The sequence below is a fragment of the Bombyx mori genome, chromosome 25 (assembly GCF_030269925.1).
Source record: "Bombyx mori chromosome 25, ASM3026992v2".
Taxonomy (NCBI): Eukaryota; Metazoa; Arthropoda; class Insecta; order Lepidoptera; family Bombycidae; genus Bombyx; species Bombyx mori.
The window spans coordinates 9,508,089-9,526,329 of NC_085131.1; the positions used below are offsets into that span (position 1 = coordinate 9,508,089).

At 39.7% G+C, this 18,241-nt stretch overlaps 2 protein-coding genes across 13 annotated transcripts in view; one reads left to right on the top strand and one right to left on the bottom strand.

The window, feature by feature from the left end:
• Positions 1-11,501, top strand: part of LOC100862752 (survivin-1) — a 46,395-nt gene extending 34,894 nt beyond the window's left edge. For 5 of the 6 annotated variants that reach the window (XM_038020171.2, XM_038020172.2, XM_038020173.2 and 2 more), the window contains 12 exons: positions 84-282; positions 710-927; positions 1,595-1,762; positions 3,058-3,256; positions 4,292-4,454; positions 5,241-5,358; positions 5,649-5,772; positions 6,114-6,331; positions 6,914-7,153; positions 7,649-7,837; positions 8,354-8,488; positions 10,014-11,501. In XM_038020171.2, the coding sequence (XP_037876099.1) occupies positions 84-282; positions 710-927; positions 1,595-1,762; positions 3,058-3,256; positions 4,292-4,454; positions 5,241-5,358; positions 5,649-5,772; positions 6,114-6,331; positions 6,914-7,153; positions 7,649-7,837; positions 8,354-8,488; positions 10,014-10,217 (2,175 nt within the window). In that variant the 3' untranslated portion in view covers positions 10,218-11,501. 6 annotated transcript variants of the gene reach the window in all.
• A 1,082-nt stretch (positions 11,502-12,583) lies between these two features.
• Positions 12,584-18,241, bottom strand: part of LOC101741233 (papilin) — a 140,102-nt gene continuing 134,444 nt past the window's right edge. For 3 of the 7 annotated variants that reach the window (XM_012689259.4, XM_038020279.2, XM_038020280.2), the window contains 6 exons: positions 17,510-17,974; positions 17,374-17,418; positions 16,496-16,654; positions 15,224-15,343; positions 13,966-14,062; positions 12,584-13,204 (listed from right to left, as the gene is read on the bottom strand). In XM_012689259.4, the coding sequence (XP_012544713.3) occupies positions 13,114-13,204; positions 13,966-14,062; positions 15,224-15,343; positions 16,496-16,654; positions 17,374-17,418; positions 17,510-17,974 (977 nt within the window). In that variant the 3' untranslated portion in view covers positions 12,584-13,113. The remainder of the gene's footprint in view (positions 13,205-13,965; positions 14,063-15,223; positions 15,344-16,495; positions 16,655-17,373; positions 17,419-17,509; positions 17,975-18,241) is intronic. The other 4 variants (XM_062676157.1, XM_038020278.2, XM_038020282.2 and 1 more) reach the window with 2 other exon arrangements.

Here is an 18,241-nt window from a genome sequence, read left to right on the forward strand (position 1 = left end):
TTTAAGATACTATTTATCGACTCTTGTGGTCGTTAGATATATATAATTTTTTAAATATTATGTATACGATCCTCGTCGTACAGGAGGTGGTCGAGCTAGCAGTGACGTCGGGCAGTAACGGTCCCGACGAGTCGACCTGCACCGGGGTGCCGGCTCACGCGCTCATCGCCCTGGGCTTGTTACTGAAGCTCCCTGGATACGCCGACGCGCTGCTGGACGAAGGAGCTCGCGCTGTCCACCTGCTGCGGCTGTTGCTGGGAGTCACGCACGACGAAGAAGGACGTGAGTGATATTACGCCGGCTAATTTATGCCGAATTCAAAACATTCCAAAATCTAATTTGAGTTTTAGAGAATTCATTGATAAATTTTAGTTTTAATTTTAGTTGAGACCACGGTTTATTCGGATATCTTTCGACGGTTCTTATTTCGTTCGTGATCAATTCAGTTTTAATAACGAAATAACTTTAATAAAAATGTAAACTTAATAACGTGAATTGATAAATTTATAACTACGTATTATTTTTATTGTCCTACTGCTTATGACAAAGGTATTTTTCTCCACTTGATGTGCCACAATTATCTGATATAGTGAATCATTCTTCGACATACATTTGTAAAAATTCGATTTAATCGAATTCAAACATCATGGTCAGTTGAATGCCCCCATCACATCACGGCACATAGTTAACGTAGTTCGGAACGACACAGGTAGCATAGCGGTGAGCGGCGGCGGCGGCAGCGGCGGCGCAGGCTGGTCGCTGGGCACGCTGCCGCTGGTGGTGGTGTCCCGGCTGCTGGAGAGGGCTCCGCGCGGCACGCCGGAGGGCGCGCAGCTGCGGCGCGACCTGATGGCACTCGGGGCGCCGCGCCTGCTGCTCGCCTGTCTCGCTGTGTTTACCCACCACCATCACGCCTCGTCCAACGACGTTAGTACACAGTGCATCCTCGAAATTCTGTCGACAGTTGCTCAAAACTAAAATTATTTCTTAAGATTTTAACGCTTATGACATCTTTTAAATTTAAAGATTTCTTAATTTTAACAAAAAAGAAACGGTACACGCGTATGAACTGAAACTTTTCGATGTGTTGTGGTTTTCTTAATTTTTCATCCTTAAATCAGATTGCTCTTGTAATAGGAAATGCCGTGTATAAGAGATGCGATATCTTCAACATTTATATTATATATATTTTAAATTCGAGATAGAAAAATAAATATATATATTTTAAATACTTCATTAAAATATTGCACGCTACTCGTTGCTAACGCTCGCGCCGACCTGTAACAGGTATACTACGCGCGTACGCTCGAGTGCCACGCATTCACTCTCGCTCTGTCTCTTTCTATTCTATGGTAGCGTTAAACGTCGCAACCTTGTTGGAAGTCGCATTAAAAGCTTCACTTCAAAAATCCAAGCAAATGCCTAAGTTTCGTTGATTAGGATCTGCGACCAATATAATATCGTTTCTAATAGTAATGGGCTGATTCATCTAACAACTCTGACAATATATCGGGCATTGTTTTGTTTGAGCGCTCGATACAGTACCTTTCGATCTAGCCGACCACAACATACTAATTATAAACCTCACAAACAGAACAGCCAAGCGTCGAACGGGTCGACGGGTAAAACTGAAGAGAAGAACCAACTGTACTGGGCGAAGGGTACCGGCTTCGGCACCGGCTCCACGCAGCAGTCCTGGAACGTGGAGCAGGCGCTCATGCGGCAACGCACCGAGGAGGAGCACGTTACGGCGCTCCTACAAGTTTGTGTTCCAGCCTCTTAATTCCATTCTAGTTATCTTTACCGTCACAACATTACTCCTATTATTTTTACTGGTGGTAGGACCTTCTGTGAGTCCGCACGGGTAGGTACCACCACCCTGCCTATTTCTGCCGTGAAGCAATAATGCGTTTCGGCTTGAAAGGTGGGGCGGGCAGCTGTTGTAACTATACTGAGACCTTAGAGCTCATATCTCAAGGTGGGTGGCGGCATTTGCGTTGTAGATTTCTATGGCCCCCGGTAACCACTTAACACCAGGTGGGCTGTGAGCTCGTCCACACATCTATGGAATAAAATAAAATAAAAAATATTTATTACGTAATCATATCGTAGCATAATATTATATTATATAATTATATAATATAGATAGACAAAGCCAAACTGATATCTGATGTCAGAGAAACGTTTTGGGAACCTTGGCATTATTAGGAACAGATATCTCAAAAAAAAGTAACCAAATAAAAAATTATGTATAAGAATGTGAAGAAATTTGTTAGACCTTTTCAAGGTGTGCTTGCTAACCGAACACTGTGAGAAGTTAATCTAGTGAGCGTTTCTTGGTAATGACAACGAAGATTACTGCTGGTTGGACCTCTTGTGAGTCCGCACGGGTAGGTACCACCACCCGGCCTATTTCTGCCGTGAAGCAGTAATGCGTTTCGGTTTGAAGGGTGGGGCAGCCGTTGTAACTATAATTGAGACCTTAGAACTTATATCTCAAGGTGGGTGGCGCATTTACGTTGTAGATGTCTATGGGCTCCAGTAACCATTTAACACCAGGTGGGCTGTGAGCTCGTCCACTCATCTAAGCAATAAAAAAAAAAAGATTTTATACTAATAAAGAACCTCAAAGAACAGTAGTATAACTCGTTCGGAATTTTAAATTTATAACTGAAATAAAATTTCTTTGAAATTGGCATTAGTTTAGTGGCGCAAATTCAGAAAAGCCACCACTGGATAAGTATGGACTGCGATGATGGTGTGGATATCAGAGTAACCACAAAATTAATATTAATGTACATGCTGGGCACCCAATAATCTGTGTTAAGAATAAAAATCCATAAATAGACAAAATACATAATATATACCTTTCCAAAATACTTTATATACAAATCAAAGTTTTTAACTTACGAAAAATATAAATGCATTGTTTACTGATCAACTTCAACAACAATAAACTAAAAGCATGGTGATTTCATTATTAGTGTAAGAAACATAAACTACAAAAATACATGATTACTGAATGTCTAAAAAAGAGCTAATTCTCTTTATGTTCAGGTATTAGCGTCGTACATAAATCCATGTGAAAAGTGGCCCCCCGAAGAAGGTCAGGAGTCCTCACCGGATACCGAGAGTGAAGCGAACTCTACTGAAGCTCCCAGCGAGGATTGCTCAGACCTGCCTTCAGAGTTTATTGATCTCATAGCCAACAGCTCCCTAGTACCTGCCATCTGTTCGTATCTTAGGAATGATTCAGGTCAGTTACTAAAATCAGACGTTATGGAGCCGTACACGCTAGGTTTTGCATGATGGGTTTAGCCGTGCATGCATAACCGACAGGCATGCCCTAGCGTGAATTTGATTAAGCTGTACAGTTATCGGTGCGTGTACATGCAACCGAGCTAATATCAAAATTGTTATTTTATGCCTCTCGGTTATGTTTGCACGCGAGCACAACCGAGCGTGTGTAGTGTCCAGCGAGCATGCCCGCCACAGCTCTAGCGTTTATGGCCTCCATTATAATAAAAATTTAAACTTGCTCAATGTACATTAGCCGTCTATCACCTAATAAAGTTCGGCATTTAAAGCAAAAAAAACAATTACGAAAACAAAAAATAATAATTTCTCTTCAATTTTCAGTAGATCATAATTAATGGAATAATGTAACAATTTCGTTATTAAATAGTACTCGTATGAAATCTCAGTGCGTTCACTGTGAGAACTGTATAAGAAATTAAAACCGACTAGCTCTTATGTTGTATAATTCTACTCAAAGTTTTATTGATTGAAGGCAACATTCTTTTTATATATCACTAGCTGACCCGGCAGACTTCGTAGTGCCTCAATCGATAAATAAGAGACTTAAACTTTTGTTTAAAATAAACTTAAAACAAATAAAACGAATTCGTCCGACGGGGGACACATCAAGTCACACAAGGAAAAACAAAATTATTATTTTTATTTAATTTCGAGCATTTTCATATTTATTTACCTTTTAAACCTTCTTTGGACTTCCACAAATAATTCAAGACCAAAATTCGCCAAATCGGTCCAGCCGTTCTCGAGTTTTAGCGAGACTAACGAACAGCAATTCATTTTTATATATTATAGAGATTTGTGGCCAAATAAACAATAAAAAAACTTATCGCTATTACACAGTAATCTGCAGCATTAAGTCAAGTTTAAAATTATTTGAACAAATATTAAGTGACTTAAAATGATTTGATTATTGTACATTTTATTGGCTGCTGCAATTTGGAACATTGTAACTGTATGCGGTGTGTGTGAGCAGTGCTGGACATGTCGCGGCACATCCCGCTGTACGTGTGCGTGCTGCGGTGCGCGCGCGGGCTGGCGTCGCTGCGGAGCGCGCGCCTCGCCGCCCCGCTGCGCCCGCTGCCGCGCCTGCTCGCCCAGATGAGCCGCACCACCAACTCCTACGCCACTAAACTCAAGTCAGTCGCATTCTTCTCTCAATGTTACTTCACTGGTGGTAGGACCTCTTGTGAGTCCGCGCGGGTAGGTACCACTGCCCTGCCTATTTCTGCCGACCTTAGAACTCATATCTCAAGGTGGCGGCAGCATTTACGTTGTAGATGTCTATGGGCTCCACTAACCACTTAACACCAAGTGGTCTGTGAACTCGTTCACCCATCTTAGATATAAAAATAATAGTAATAGGGACATTGATTTTCACAGGAAAATGCTAACATGCTATACTTCATAAGATACCAGTGAATACCAGTACTCTATATAGGGAATCCATTCACTGTATTTTACCTGCTTTAATAAAAAAAAACTTACATTTGTTTTGTTTACGTATATGACATCTTACAATTTTTTTGAATCGACTTAAGTAAAGATTTAAATCAGAAAATACACATTTTTTGATATGAATAACATTGTGAGTAGTTAGTCTGCTTACCATATTGTGACAATACCAAAGGTTTCTAAAACGTTTGTTTATATGCAACTAGATAGTATAAATCTGTTTTGTATAAAATTTCAAATACATGTATTTTAAATATTTTCGTCGTAACTCTAAAAAAAATCATATTATATTTAATGCGTAAAATCTCCTAGGATCCCTTGAATGTGAACCATAATTTTAATACATTTTAAATACCCTATATCATTAAATTAAGAGCAGTTATAAAATCTGTCTGATAAAAAATTATTTGTAAGTTAGTTAACAAAAGTAATTTTATAAATGATGTCTGACATACATTTAATTGTTTTAGAATGAGTAAGAAGACAATATTTGGCAAGATGACCTACAGCCAACGATTCTGTCCAGCCACAAATTCCGAATTATCAGAAGAGGACGAGGGATTAGCTTCACTAATTGCCGACGTACAGGTTGGTTTCTTTAATATTCAAAGCTAATGCAGAATCTGTGAATGATTTTACTTGTGGCAGGATCTCTTGTGAGTCTGCACCGGTAGGTACCACCGCCCTGCCTATTTCTGCCGTGAAGCAGTAATGCGTTTCTGTTTGAGACCTTAGAACTTATATCTCAAGGTGGGTGGCAGCATTTAAGTTGTAGATGTCTATGGGTTCCTGTAATCACTTAACACCAGGTGGGCTGTGAGTTCATCCACACATTTAAGCAATAAAATAATAATAATAATCGAAATCGTCGTTGACAGGCCACGTCAGCGATGATGTGCAGCGGCAACGTGACCGGCTGGGAGGAGGCGCGCGGCACTCCCAACGCGCCGCCGGCCTCACGCGAGGCTCGGTACATCCAGCTCATGAGAACTATGCAATTCGGTACGTCCTATGAATTTTACTAGAAAATTTTGCTTTGTTTCAACTCGTAAAGTAGTAGTTTAACCAAGTAAAACTGCAACTGATATCACTGGAGTGCTAACAAGATATTATTACTTATTTTTGAGTTAACACATTTCTTTATCACATTTAATTAAAGTCACTGTTCAGTACAAGAGACTTTATGATTTTAGTCACTAAATTCAGAGAGTAATATTAATTAAAGAAATAATGGTATTATGGTTGGGACGCTCTGTGATGACACACTCCGTGGAGGTTTACGTCAATATTAGCTATAGAGTGCTCTCTGGGTTTTGAAATGAGAAACCTTTTGCGCTCCGCAGATACGTACGAGATGATAGCCGAGTGCCCGGAGGCCGGGTTCAAGTTCACCGTGCCGTACCACTTCGAGGGCACCGTGCGCGCGGCCGGCGAGCGCTCGCACCCCGCGCGCGTCAAGCGGCTGGCGCAGGAGGCCGCCACGCTCGCCACCAGCCTGCCGCTCTCCTACTCCTCCTCCGTCTTCGTGCGGTACGACGCCGTCAGGCTCGACGTCATGAAGGTGCGCGCCCTCATCTCTACTGACGCTGTACCGTCACTAGAGCTCAGTCCTGATCACGCAGGAGCCAGTCACCGTCGACGCGTCCTTACAGATCCAATAACGCCGTTAGCTCTAACACTAGGAGCAGGCTTAGGGACAAGTCTGCAAAGAGTTCGACGTGCAACTTAGCCTAAAGATCAGCCCGTTGAGTTTCTTGCCGGATTCTCTCAGCGGGTCGCGATTCCATTCCGATAATAGATTCATTCGCGAAGCAGCTACTCTTGAGTTGTTAAATTCCCTTTGGAGGCGCTCGGGTAGCTGTTAGCAAATCCCACTCCTCCCGGCTGAGCCCTTACTAGCCCAACTGTCCTGGTGATACTAGAATGGTCTCCGGGCTACCAGTAATCCCTCAAACATAAAAAAAAAGTGGAAACGAGAGGACCTGTCTGTACCCGCGTGCCCATCACGCACGTTATTGAGCAATAGAAATTGTGTATCTTCGAAATTAACGATTCGCTTCATCGTAGCAATCTACCTTCTGAACTAACCAGACAGAATCTTTATATCCCTCGTAGATCTAACCGATGCTAATTTCACTTTTAGGTTTTGATAACCGGTCCATCGGATACGCCGTATGCGAACGGCTGCTTTATCTTGGACGTGTACTTCCCTGCCGAGTACCCATCGGTACCGATGCTCATAAACCTGGAGACGACGGGTCGCCACTCGGTCAGATTTAACCCTAACCTCTACAACGATGGCAAGGTCTGCCTCTCCGTACTCAACACCTGGCATGGCAGACCTGAGGAGAAGTGGAACGCTCACACGTCAAGCTTCTTACAGGTAATGAAGTTTTGTTGTAATATTGTAGTTCAATAACACACTCGCAATTACATGTTGTTTGATAAAATTATACATCCATGCCTAACCAATTCAGATCATTGCAAGCATAAATGTTTGACACTAATGTTTATGATGATGTCAATCATCTTGGTAATTTGCATAACCTATATATCTGTCTGTGAACTTTTGTTAGGACTATGTTCCTCCATTCCTTTCTGTACTCCGCGCAGTGGATAGCGACATTGATGCCTATATATACTAAAGTAAAATTAAATGATTATGTTTTTTTTTTAAATATATTTATCTGGCATAATTATTTTTGTATTGACCTTTGACTGTTGCCAACTCATCGATTTACGATGTTGCCCTTGCACATAAATAAATTTTACCATATTATTATAATTTCTCAACAGAATCTCTATTGTTTTATGCTGAACTGCTTTCGTTTGTATTATAACAATTTCACACCAAAACTTATATTATCGATATCATCAGGTATTAGTGTCGATCCAATCACTGATCCTGGTCCCGGAGCCGTACTTCAACGAGCCGGGATACGAGCGCAGCCGGGGCACGCGCGTGGGCAGCACCGCCTCCCTCGAGTACAACTCCAACATATACCAGGCTTGCGTGCGGTGGGCCATGCTGGAACATCTACGGAACCCGGAACCTTGCTTTAAAGAGGTCCTTATTTATTATTGTCCACCATTTTTTATTGCGTCAGAAAGTTTTATTGAAGTGAAACTTCTTTAGAATCATTGTGATTTTAAACTCGATGAAACGAAAAAATAAGTCCATACAGACACAAACACATAAATGTATAGGATTCAGCCGGCGAGAGAATGAGATAGAACACATTAGACGTTCTCGGTCTCCTCTTTGTGCGACTCTTCGTAGCATCCCCACTATCGTCTAATAAACATTGTCCATATGTATGCTCCTGTGTAGTGGGGTAGTCAGTATATCTATATCTTATTTATAAGTTTCACTTCTACCGTGTGTGACACACACACACACACACACACTTTTTATTATTTCTAATAATACTTTATTGTTAACTCATTTCCTAAAGTTGCTGATTATGTAAAAAGTTAAATTTGTAAGAATTATACCGGTATAGAGTGTTTGGTAGTTACTTTGCGAAGCTAACAGTCTCCGTTATTTTTGAGCAATTTTGATATATAATTTGTTGTGTTACAGGTGATTCAGACTCATTTTTGGATAAAACGAAATGAGATAATGCAAACTGTGGCGAATTGGATAACTGAGCTAGAGGGACAGGGCGGAGACGAGCGCACGCAGAGGAGCATACAACTGAACCTCATGGGGCTCAAGGTAATAGAGATAATGATATATTGTATTTTTACTGAATCTCATTAAAGCTAACCCTACAACAAAGCAGGTATTGTTCTTCCTTGATAAGAGGGGGCTCTTATTCTTGTCTCGATCTTTTGAGTCGGATATAGAAATATAAACAGGAATAACGAAAAAAAGAGAACAGAATTGAAACGCAAAAGGACAATGCCCAAAAGTGGGCCAACTTCATGACAAAACTATTTGTACTTGAAAAACTATGCCTTATTTTTTCATGTTGTTTAGTTTATGTATCAGCATTTCTTTCACCCTGGCATTGTTTTACAAAAAAATAAATTACTTATTTGATAACATCCCAAAACTGAGTGCCATAGTTTTTAAATTCGCCAATAGACAAAGGGAAAATTAGCCCATACAGCCTTATAGTAAACCTATATGCTGACAAACGAAAGAGTTGTCTGTGACTTGAACAACGAATTAAAAAAAATAGCTAATGGTTATAATTCACAGACTTTTTTGTTTATTGTTGTTTAATTCAATATTTATGTATTGTAATAATAATTATTACTTAAAACCATGAATTATTTAATAATTTTAGATATTAATGATTCCAGTAGTAAAAATCTCAATGGCCTACCATTAATTACTCTATTCTTATTATATATGATCAGAGAGTTTTGGCAGCCACCCGAGTGAAGAAGCGTCACTTGAAGTTTTATTTTAATGTTTTTTTAATAGCTTATTGTGATGTATAATATACAAATTGGGTGTTGTTTTGTGTATTAAACGTCAATAATCGTTGTTCACGATTATTGAGGCATTGGAATAAAACTGGCTAGCATAGCAGTGACTGTTTTTTTTTTTTTTTTCAAGATAAAAGGTCTGCGGAAATTCACGCTCACTCAATGTGCTATTCATCAAGTTGACGTCAAAACTCTCAAAAAGCAATAAAAAGAAATAAAGATTTTTATTAACATAAAAAAAATATAAAAAATATAACTACGACAGACTACGCTGTATAGGCTACGCTCTTTGCCTGCTTGTTGGCGAATTTAAAAACAACAACAATATCGTTGCCGGCTTCCGGATTTCATTTCATTTTATTATTATTATTATGAGGATATAATAATAATAAAATGTACGTAAGGGCTTATTTCTAGCAACATTAACCACAATTAACTTATTTAATACTGTAAATAATGATGAGAGCGATTATTGATTTCCAAGAAAACAATTAACAACTTAATTTTAGCTGCAGAGAAAAACAGAATTCTCTTAAACCTGGGTGAGAATATAAAAATCGTTTTCTAAATATGAAACGATATTTCTTTGTCTATCAAATTAAGTTAAAATCATCATCACCCGACAACTTTTTTTAGGGGCCCAAACGCCCATAGAAAATGGGCAATGTCCTTTGATAAAATTTATATACATATTTAGAGGTGCCGTAGTTATAATTAAATTGAATTACGAATATTGATAGTCTGGGTCGGTTACTCGACCACTAATTAATATGTAATTGATAGCACGCTTGGTACCATTTCAGCGTCACTACGTTAAGCTGCAAGAGGAGCTCGCGAAGCTGCCGGTGCCGGCTGGCCTCGAGGAGCTGGACGAGCCGTTCCAGCTGCCCGCCGCGCCGCCCCGCCCCGCGCCCCCGCCCGCCGCGCCAGAACCCCGCCCCGCGCCGCCTTCCGACGACGAGATCGATCACGACATGGAGAAGATCGTCGCTTCCTTCCTCGACTGAGCGCTGGCCCCTCCACCGGCCTGCGCCTCGACACCGCGCGGGGTGGGCGGAACAGGAATCGATCTCTTAGTCGAGCCTGCGTTTGCGAGCGCAGCGCCGCACCGACAGCTTCCCGCGAGTCGCCCGCCGCCATGGCGCCACCGTCGCGGCCGCACCCGTATTCAGTACACTAGTACCGTTCATATCTTTGTAGCGAGTTTATTGTTCGTAATGAATGTTTTCATTTTGTAGTAAACGTTTTACATAAGTGTTTAGGATTAGTGAGATCTTTGTTCGGTTCGTGAATGTACCCCGTGTCCCGATGTGTTTACCGTGTGTGTGTGTAGTGTCGATAAATTGTAAAATAGTTCAATTAAGAAGTCTGCCGATATATTATGTAATTAACTTAGCACAAGTTAGTGAATTCATATTTACGTATAATATTGGTGTTATCGTGTTAGATGTAATGTTCGGTACTCTATAGGGGAGTCTTCAGGTACCGATCACTCGAAATATGTACGGGCTAATCGCGGGTATATACAGATAGAGCGCCTTGCTGTGTCGCAGTGCGAGATGTTCACTAGAATGGGACGTGTGTGTGTGTACATTGTCGCGTGTCGGGACGACCGAACGAACGCCTCGCGAACAGAAACTTGTATATTAAAATATAATTTGATGTATATAATAACGTTTTATTTTTTGTATTTAAGTACATATAAATAAATAATTTAACGCGCTCTCAAAGAGTAGGCAAAGGCGGAATGATACGTACGACTAGTTTGATAAAATGTAATATGAATGAATAAAATTTTAACACTCGGGTATAAAAATTGTATAGGCCTAGCCGACTCAGTCATTTTATTTAGGGGACAATAATTTTATTTATCATTTAGACAGTAACAGTGTTATGTTATTGAAACGAGAAATTAATTTGGGAAAACTTGTTAACTAGCTCAAAATGAACGTTATTTAAGCTCGTGGTAATTTAAAAAAAAAATGACGTATGTATTTATCTTACTGAGTATTATTTTAAAACAAGACTGTTTACTTATTCAGTGAATCATCTAAATTATGTCTTCGTAACACTGTGTAGGCTGTGTTTTATGTAATTACGTACGCGTGCTGCGTGCACACGACGCTCCTGGGCCCTCGACGAAATTATGTAACGTGTATTATAAATATTAGAATGTATTATATAACCTGTCTCGTTGTAATTTCATTGTCAGGTAATTTGAACACGAACTTGTTATATTTGACTGTGAATTTCGGTGTGTAAATAAAAAATATGTTATCGCAGTACAAAAATTATTTTTTATTTATTAATTTTCCCCTAACCTCACGGAGTAAGCCTTAGAGTCCGTTCACACAGACCGGCTCGGAGAGGAGAGCGAATTTTTATCACGTTGGAAACAGTTTTGAGTGATTGTAGTTGTACGATTTGTCCACACGACCCTCTGTTGTGATAATGGTAACAACTCCAATATTGGAGTAATTGTTTATTGATATGCTTACACTGATTGGTGACTGTTTATATTTACATTACTCATACATACATTACATACTCATAAAAAAAACAATTTGTTTTTTTAATTTTTAAATAAACTATTACTAATTGAATAAGAACTGTCTAATGAACTCATCTTTGTTTAATACTTCACTATTAAATTTTATTGCCTTTTGTTTATTTCACTTTTACACTAAACACAATATTGCAAATTACCCCAGCACAACGATGGCGGAGAATTTTAGGTGCGTGAGAGCAGACGTAGACACTAACGCGCATGCGCACTTGTCAGTACCCAGGGAGGAAAACTTACACTTTCTTCCCTGTACAGCGGGAGGAAAACCGAACTTTCGGCGTAGGTAGGAGAAAAAATGACATTATGCGAGTACACGAACTTACTGGAAAATGAAAGACTATGATATAAAATGCATCGGTATGCAATATGATGTGCGCGCTGGCCCGTACAGTAGTAAAGTTTATTTTTGCATGTGCACTTTTTGTGTCATCAAGAATGCTTGAACGCGCTGCGTGTGAAATGATAAGAGGAGACGACCGGCTCCGAGCGCTGCATCCGCTTTCAGATCCATAGATAATATTATTTCTTAATAATTCTTCCAGACGGTCTATGTGAAATAGTTGGCGGCTCCGCTCCAGCCAATTCTAAGCGTATACGATCCGGTCTGTGTGAACTGACCCTTAAAAGTTCAGTTTTAATTTGCTCGAGGTATCCCCGTAACACTGAGGGATATAAGATTGAAGCCATTGAAGCCACAAACAATTATACTAAGGCCTTACAAACTTTAATCAAATATAAATATGTTCGTAATAGATCCCAAAATGTCCTGAGACAGTTAAACAACGAAAATGACCAATAAAAAAAAGCTTGTTGCTTGTGTGTGTTTATTTTATTCAATTTATTTACATTGTTTAATTATTACAAAGGAAACACTGACGACGAATCTAGCGATACCTATTTAAATTAGTAGACAGAATCTGAGAATACAAAAGCTACACCGGACAAAGTAAATCATAAATAATTTATTATCTATTCGTTAATATATAAATGGATTTTTGGCTCGAACATTCATAAAAACTGTTGTAAATTTAGACAAGCAGATTATTGCGAATCAAATATTTACAGGTTTTTTTAAAATCTATAGTGTAAGTACCTGTTTTAAAAATAGTGCACACGGTTGACATGTGATGTTATTCATAGCTTAGTCTAATGTATAATTCTTTTAAAATAACACAATTTATGGCACTAAATAACAAGATTGTTCCGTCGAAGTGAAGCCATCGGTCGTGGCGATGATTTAACTATATTGAGAAAAATAATCAATACGAAAATAATATTATTGTGACCGATGGTTGTTTATTGACACTAACTAGGGATGATAATAATAGTCCTAAAAACTACTTTCTTCTGGTGAAGGCCGCGTCGTTTTGCATTTCCACCTCTTCGGGACTCAGTTGACCTGCCTCCAGACAAGACTTGCAGCAGAAACTTGAAAATGATTAAATTTTATTTAGTAGGACTTCTTCGGTTTTTTTTTAATTTGAAACCGATTTCTGGCGTGGCGACGCATGCTGCGGCGACGTGCCGCCACGCTATATATGACGATCTGCAGTAGTGTGTACGGTGTGGCGATATATATGACGGTCTGCAGTAATGTGTACGGTGTGGCGACGCGTCGCCATGCGCAATCGACTGTGCGATTCTCTCCCACTCGACCCGGCGTTAAGCCATCTCTCTCGCTACACTGAGCTCGGATACCTATAGTGTATACTCCGTAGTGTATACAGTGTTGTTTACTACAGTACACATAACCTGTGTTTTACTTGAAAACAAATTATTTTTTCGTAATATTTTATTTTATCATTATGACATATTTAGTTCCTATCACAATCTGTTCTTTTCTGCATATTACTTTTACAAAAGAATGTCGATGTTTCACATCTGCCAGGCGTCCCGTGACGGCTCACATTTTTAATTTCCTACCGATGCTGATTCCTTGAGAGGCTATTTCAGCTTCACCCTAACGTGTAGGTGAGCGCACGGGGCTCAAATCGAAGTGTTGCTAACACTGACCCTAGGAAGAGCAGTGCTTCGCAGAATCTACCACCGGATCGGAAACGCGACCCACTGAGAAGATCCGGCGAGAAACTCAGTGGGCTGTGTCTATGGATTAAATCTTCTGTCAGGTTATGGACATCAATAGCACGTTAGACACGATATGCATCGTATGCAACAAATGTAAAACTTACTTAGAGTAGTAATGATGTTTGCAGAACTTGCTACGAACTATGAGACTGCAGTCAGCGAAAAATGGATTGTCAGTACACTTTGCTGGTGTCGTCAGAGCTGAAAATTAAAAAGAGTTGCTTCACGTTTTTTATTCTTTCGATAATACGTCCTAATTGAGTTTGTACGACGTTATCCGTTTGAGATGAACTTTGCTCTTTGCTTTTAAGAAACTTACCGTTCCGAAAATTGTTTTATGATTCGATGAAAACAAACTTTTTAATTACAAGAAAAATTGTATATCAATTGTATAAAAATTGTATAATCACGTGTTATCAATGCGTTGAGATTAATTACTATGTATATTATTTTTTATTAAGATGGGTGTACGAGCTCACGGCTTCCCTGGTGTTAAGTGTTCATCGAAGCCCATAAACATCAATAATGTCAATGCCGCCACCCACCTTGGGACACGAGTTCTAACTCTCCGTTTTTACGGTACAACGGTTTTCAAACCGAAAGCTGTTTTCAGCTTCACGGCAGAAATAGGCAGGATGGTGGTACCTACCCGTACGGACTCACAAGACGCCCTATTACCAGTAACTTTAATATTTTAATCATACCGGTTGCTAGTAAATTAGGAGCACTTGAAAGTTGAAACCGATCAATAACTTTTTACTTATTTATGTAGAAAATTAACCTCAAAACGATTTTTTATTTTTATAATAGTGCCGTCAATTTCAATATATTTTTTAGATATCCAATACATTTAAGAATTTGAAACAGTCCAGTTTTATAGTAATATTTGCTGTCCATTTTTGGGCCCAGCATACAATGGAGAGTGGGCATTCCCCTTTCAGATGTGTTAGAACAGCGATTCTAAATTATATCAATTAAAAACGTACAGGTCGTTGTTAAAAAATCTGTGCAGTTTGATAAATCGTTTTAAGGAAGGAGTTGCTTACTGGTGGTAGGACCTCTTGTGAGTCCGCGCGGGTAAGTACCATCATCCTGCCTATTTCTGCCGTGAAGTAGTAATGCGTTTCGGTTTGAAGGGTGGGGTGGGGTTGTAACTATACTTGAGATCTTAGAACTTATATCTCAAGGTGGGTGGCGCATTTACGTTGTAGCTTTTCTATGGGCTCCAGTAACCACTTAACACCAGGTGGGCTGTGAGCTCGTCCACTCATTTAAGCAATAAAAAAAAAGGAATTTATTAGTTATCTTAATAGCCATAAAGACTATTATTGCCAAAATCGTCCGGTCCCTATTTCTACCCACCTTTAACAGTGACCTGGACGCTAGATTCGTGCGAGCTGTACAAGTTGTCGGCGTGGCACACGTACACTCCGCTATCTCCGACCGTCACTCGGCGTATCGTCAGACGGGAAACACTAGTTCCTGTAATATAAACAGTCAAGCATTGAAGTTAGATTACAGAGAATCAGCCCACTGAGCTTCTCGCCGGATCTTCTGAGTGGGTCGCGTTTCCGATCCGGTGGTAGATTCTGCGACTCATCGCTCTTGATAGAGCCAGTGTTAGCAACACACCTACACGTCAAGGTGAAGCTGAAATAGCCTCTCAGGGCTATCAGCATAGGTAGGGAATAAACCTGTGAATGCAGCTTTGTAGCGCTTATCTAAGGTAAAGGCCCGCTTTGACTATAGCGAATCACGAATGCTCACATGGTGTTCCGACTTGTTCGTTTGTCTTTAAAGCGTCAGTACAAGAGACAACGCGATTTATCTTTTCACATTCCACCATTTATATTAAAAACCTGTCGGTCTACAAACGAGATCCGCTGTCCCCTTTCGCTGGTCGTTGTAGACGAAAACATCGCAAGATTTTCAGGCGAGCATTCGATGTAGATTATTACTAATAACACCCAGTACTTAGTAGAGTAGTTAGCGAACAATTCAATATCATTTCAGCGACTTCAAAACGTTCGATTGGTTTGAAAACGACACGTACCTACTAATGACTGATAGCAATGCAATACTTTTATTACTCTGACCTAATATTCTAATGAGGATCACAAGGGAAAAAATTGTTAAATTTGCTACTAATTCTAGTCGTTAACTTATTTTTATGATGACTAGTGGGCCACCGGTAGTCGAAATTCGACTATAATGAATTGAAATTATAAATTTTTACACTATTATGATTTTATTGTCAAAGACTATTTTATACTTTTATCCTCCCAGATTTTGCCAATTCTTCAATTTAGACAAATATTCATAAAGACAAACATATTTAATCTCTTCTCAATTTGACCACAGACTTTAAGCAACAAGAAAAGTTTCACAATAAACAAATAGTATGCACGCGTATGTGTGTCAAACACACGATGTGTAATGTTTTTTTTAAATTGATTTAATGTATTTAATGAATAATTTAAAAAAATATTAACATTCTGCACTCCTCTGTATTCTCTATAAGTGTGCGAAATTTCATACTCCTCCATCTGCGCAATTTTCATAAAAAGGAGTACATAGTTTTTGCTTCAAGTATTAATATATAGATTAATAATAATTGTAGATGCGTGATCATACCACTTATCCATATGTTGTCTCCGGACGCGATCCTGACGCCATCTTTGGACCAGTATACGTTTTCAGGTTGCGGGTACCCATCCACTTCGCAGGGCAGACTCAGTTCGGCGCCCGCGGTCAGCGTCGGGGGCGCCGACAATATCCTTGTCGACACCGGCGCTATAGCGAACAATTCCCATTGATCAACTGTTTCGCGCACTAAGTATTCATTTCATGCCTATTTTGTACGAAAACAACTTTCGTGCATTGACATATACGAGTAATACAAGTATGCAGTAATATATTTAACATTACTATCAAAATTATAAAGACATTGATAATGCACAATGCAATTCGGACAAGTTGCGACAACGATTCAATTAATAATGTTCCTTCGCAGTCATTCAATAATATAGTGTTGACACTTAAGTAATTTTCATTTATTGATATATTTTATTTATTGAATTCATAACACAATAATTGTTTTTAACGGAAAAATAATTCGACCTCAATAAAATATAATAAGAATACCATCATTATAGTCAAAGTATATTAAAAATGCATAATAAAGGTAAACAAATCGATTTACCGAGCAAAAAGATCTGACTTACCAAGAAAAACTGATCAGAACTTATAACTTCGCTCTTTTTCGAAATATATTTTAAAAAGGGTACTGTCTGTCTATACGACATGCTATATGCAGAATTCTTTATCGAATACGAACTTTACAAACAACAAGTTAACATACCTCACCAGAAGCTGAACGGTTTCTGTAAAGTTCACAGAAAACTCCAAACAAACAACACATACCATGCAACCAAACCCATCACCCGTTAAGAGGCGTGCAAAACAAGCTACAGATACGATGGTATAACAATAATATGTAATTAAATATTTACTCCCGAAAGTTCTCGAGTGATGTCCGCCTAGACGTTTTGGATGCGCTGTGAGACAATCGCAATTTTTTTTTAAATACGTTTCTCTTAGAATTAATATACGGTTCTAATTGCGGTTGTAACACATAGTAAAGCTTACCGGTAAACAGGGGAACGTTGAAATCTAGATCGAGAAGAGTGGTGGGGGCAGCAGTGGTAGTGACGGTGGGGGGCCGGGGGGCCTCCGTCGCCGCGTCCACTACCCGCACGTGGACCCCCTCGCCGGGCCGCGACACTAGGTACTTGTTGTCAGAGGGCGTATCGTCTTGTTTGTACGCCCGAACCTCCATCAGTAACGTGGCCGGGCTTCCTTCTCCGTTGTATGCTTGACACGCGTATTCCCCGAGCGCCTCGTCGATCAGTTGTCTTATTAGAAGAACGTTTTCTCTGGCTTCGTACAATGTACTGCTGTATGGCACCATGGGACCGTTAAGTCCTCTGTACCAGAAGATTTCCGGGGTCGGGTATCCGTACACGAGGCAGCGCAAGACGAGCGGTCTGCCCATCTCCCCCGTTATTACTTCGTTTTGTTCTCCCGCGATGCCGACCGGCGTCCTCACCGGATCTAACCATGCTCCGTTTGTTAGTTTCACGCGAGTTTGTGAATACTTTTGGTGTCATATCACCATTCGTCAATGGAGCATCCACAAACTGCTGGTTAATGTTATTAATTCGTATTCTAAAAAGCGGATTGCGTTTTGGACAGAGACAAATGAAAAATTTGTTATTGTTTTAAGCGTTCCTAAAATTGTATGTGTTTCGATAATAAATAAAAAAAAACACAACGTTTAAATTACAAGAAGTATCGTACGCGTAATCAATGCGTTGCGAT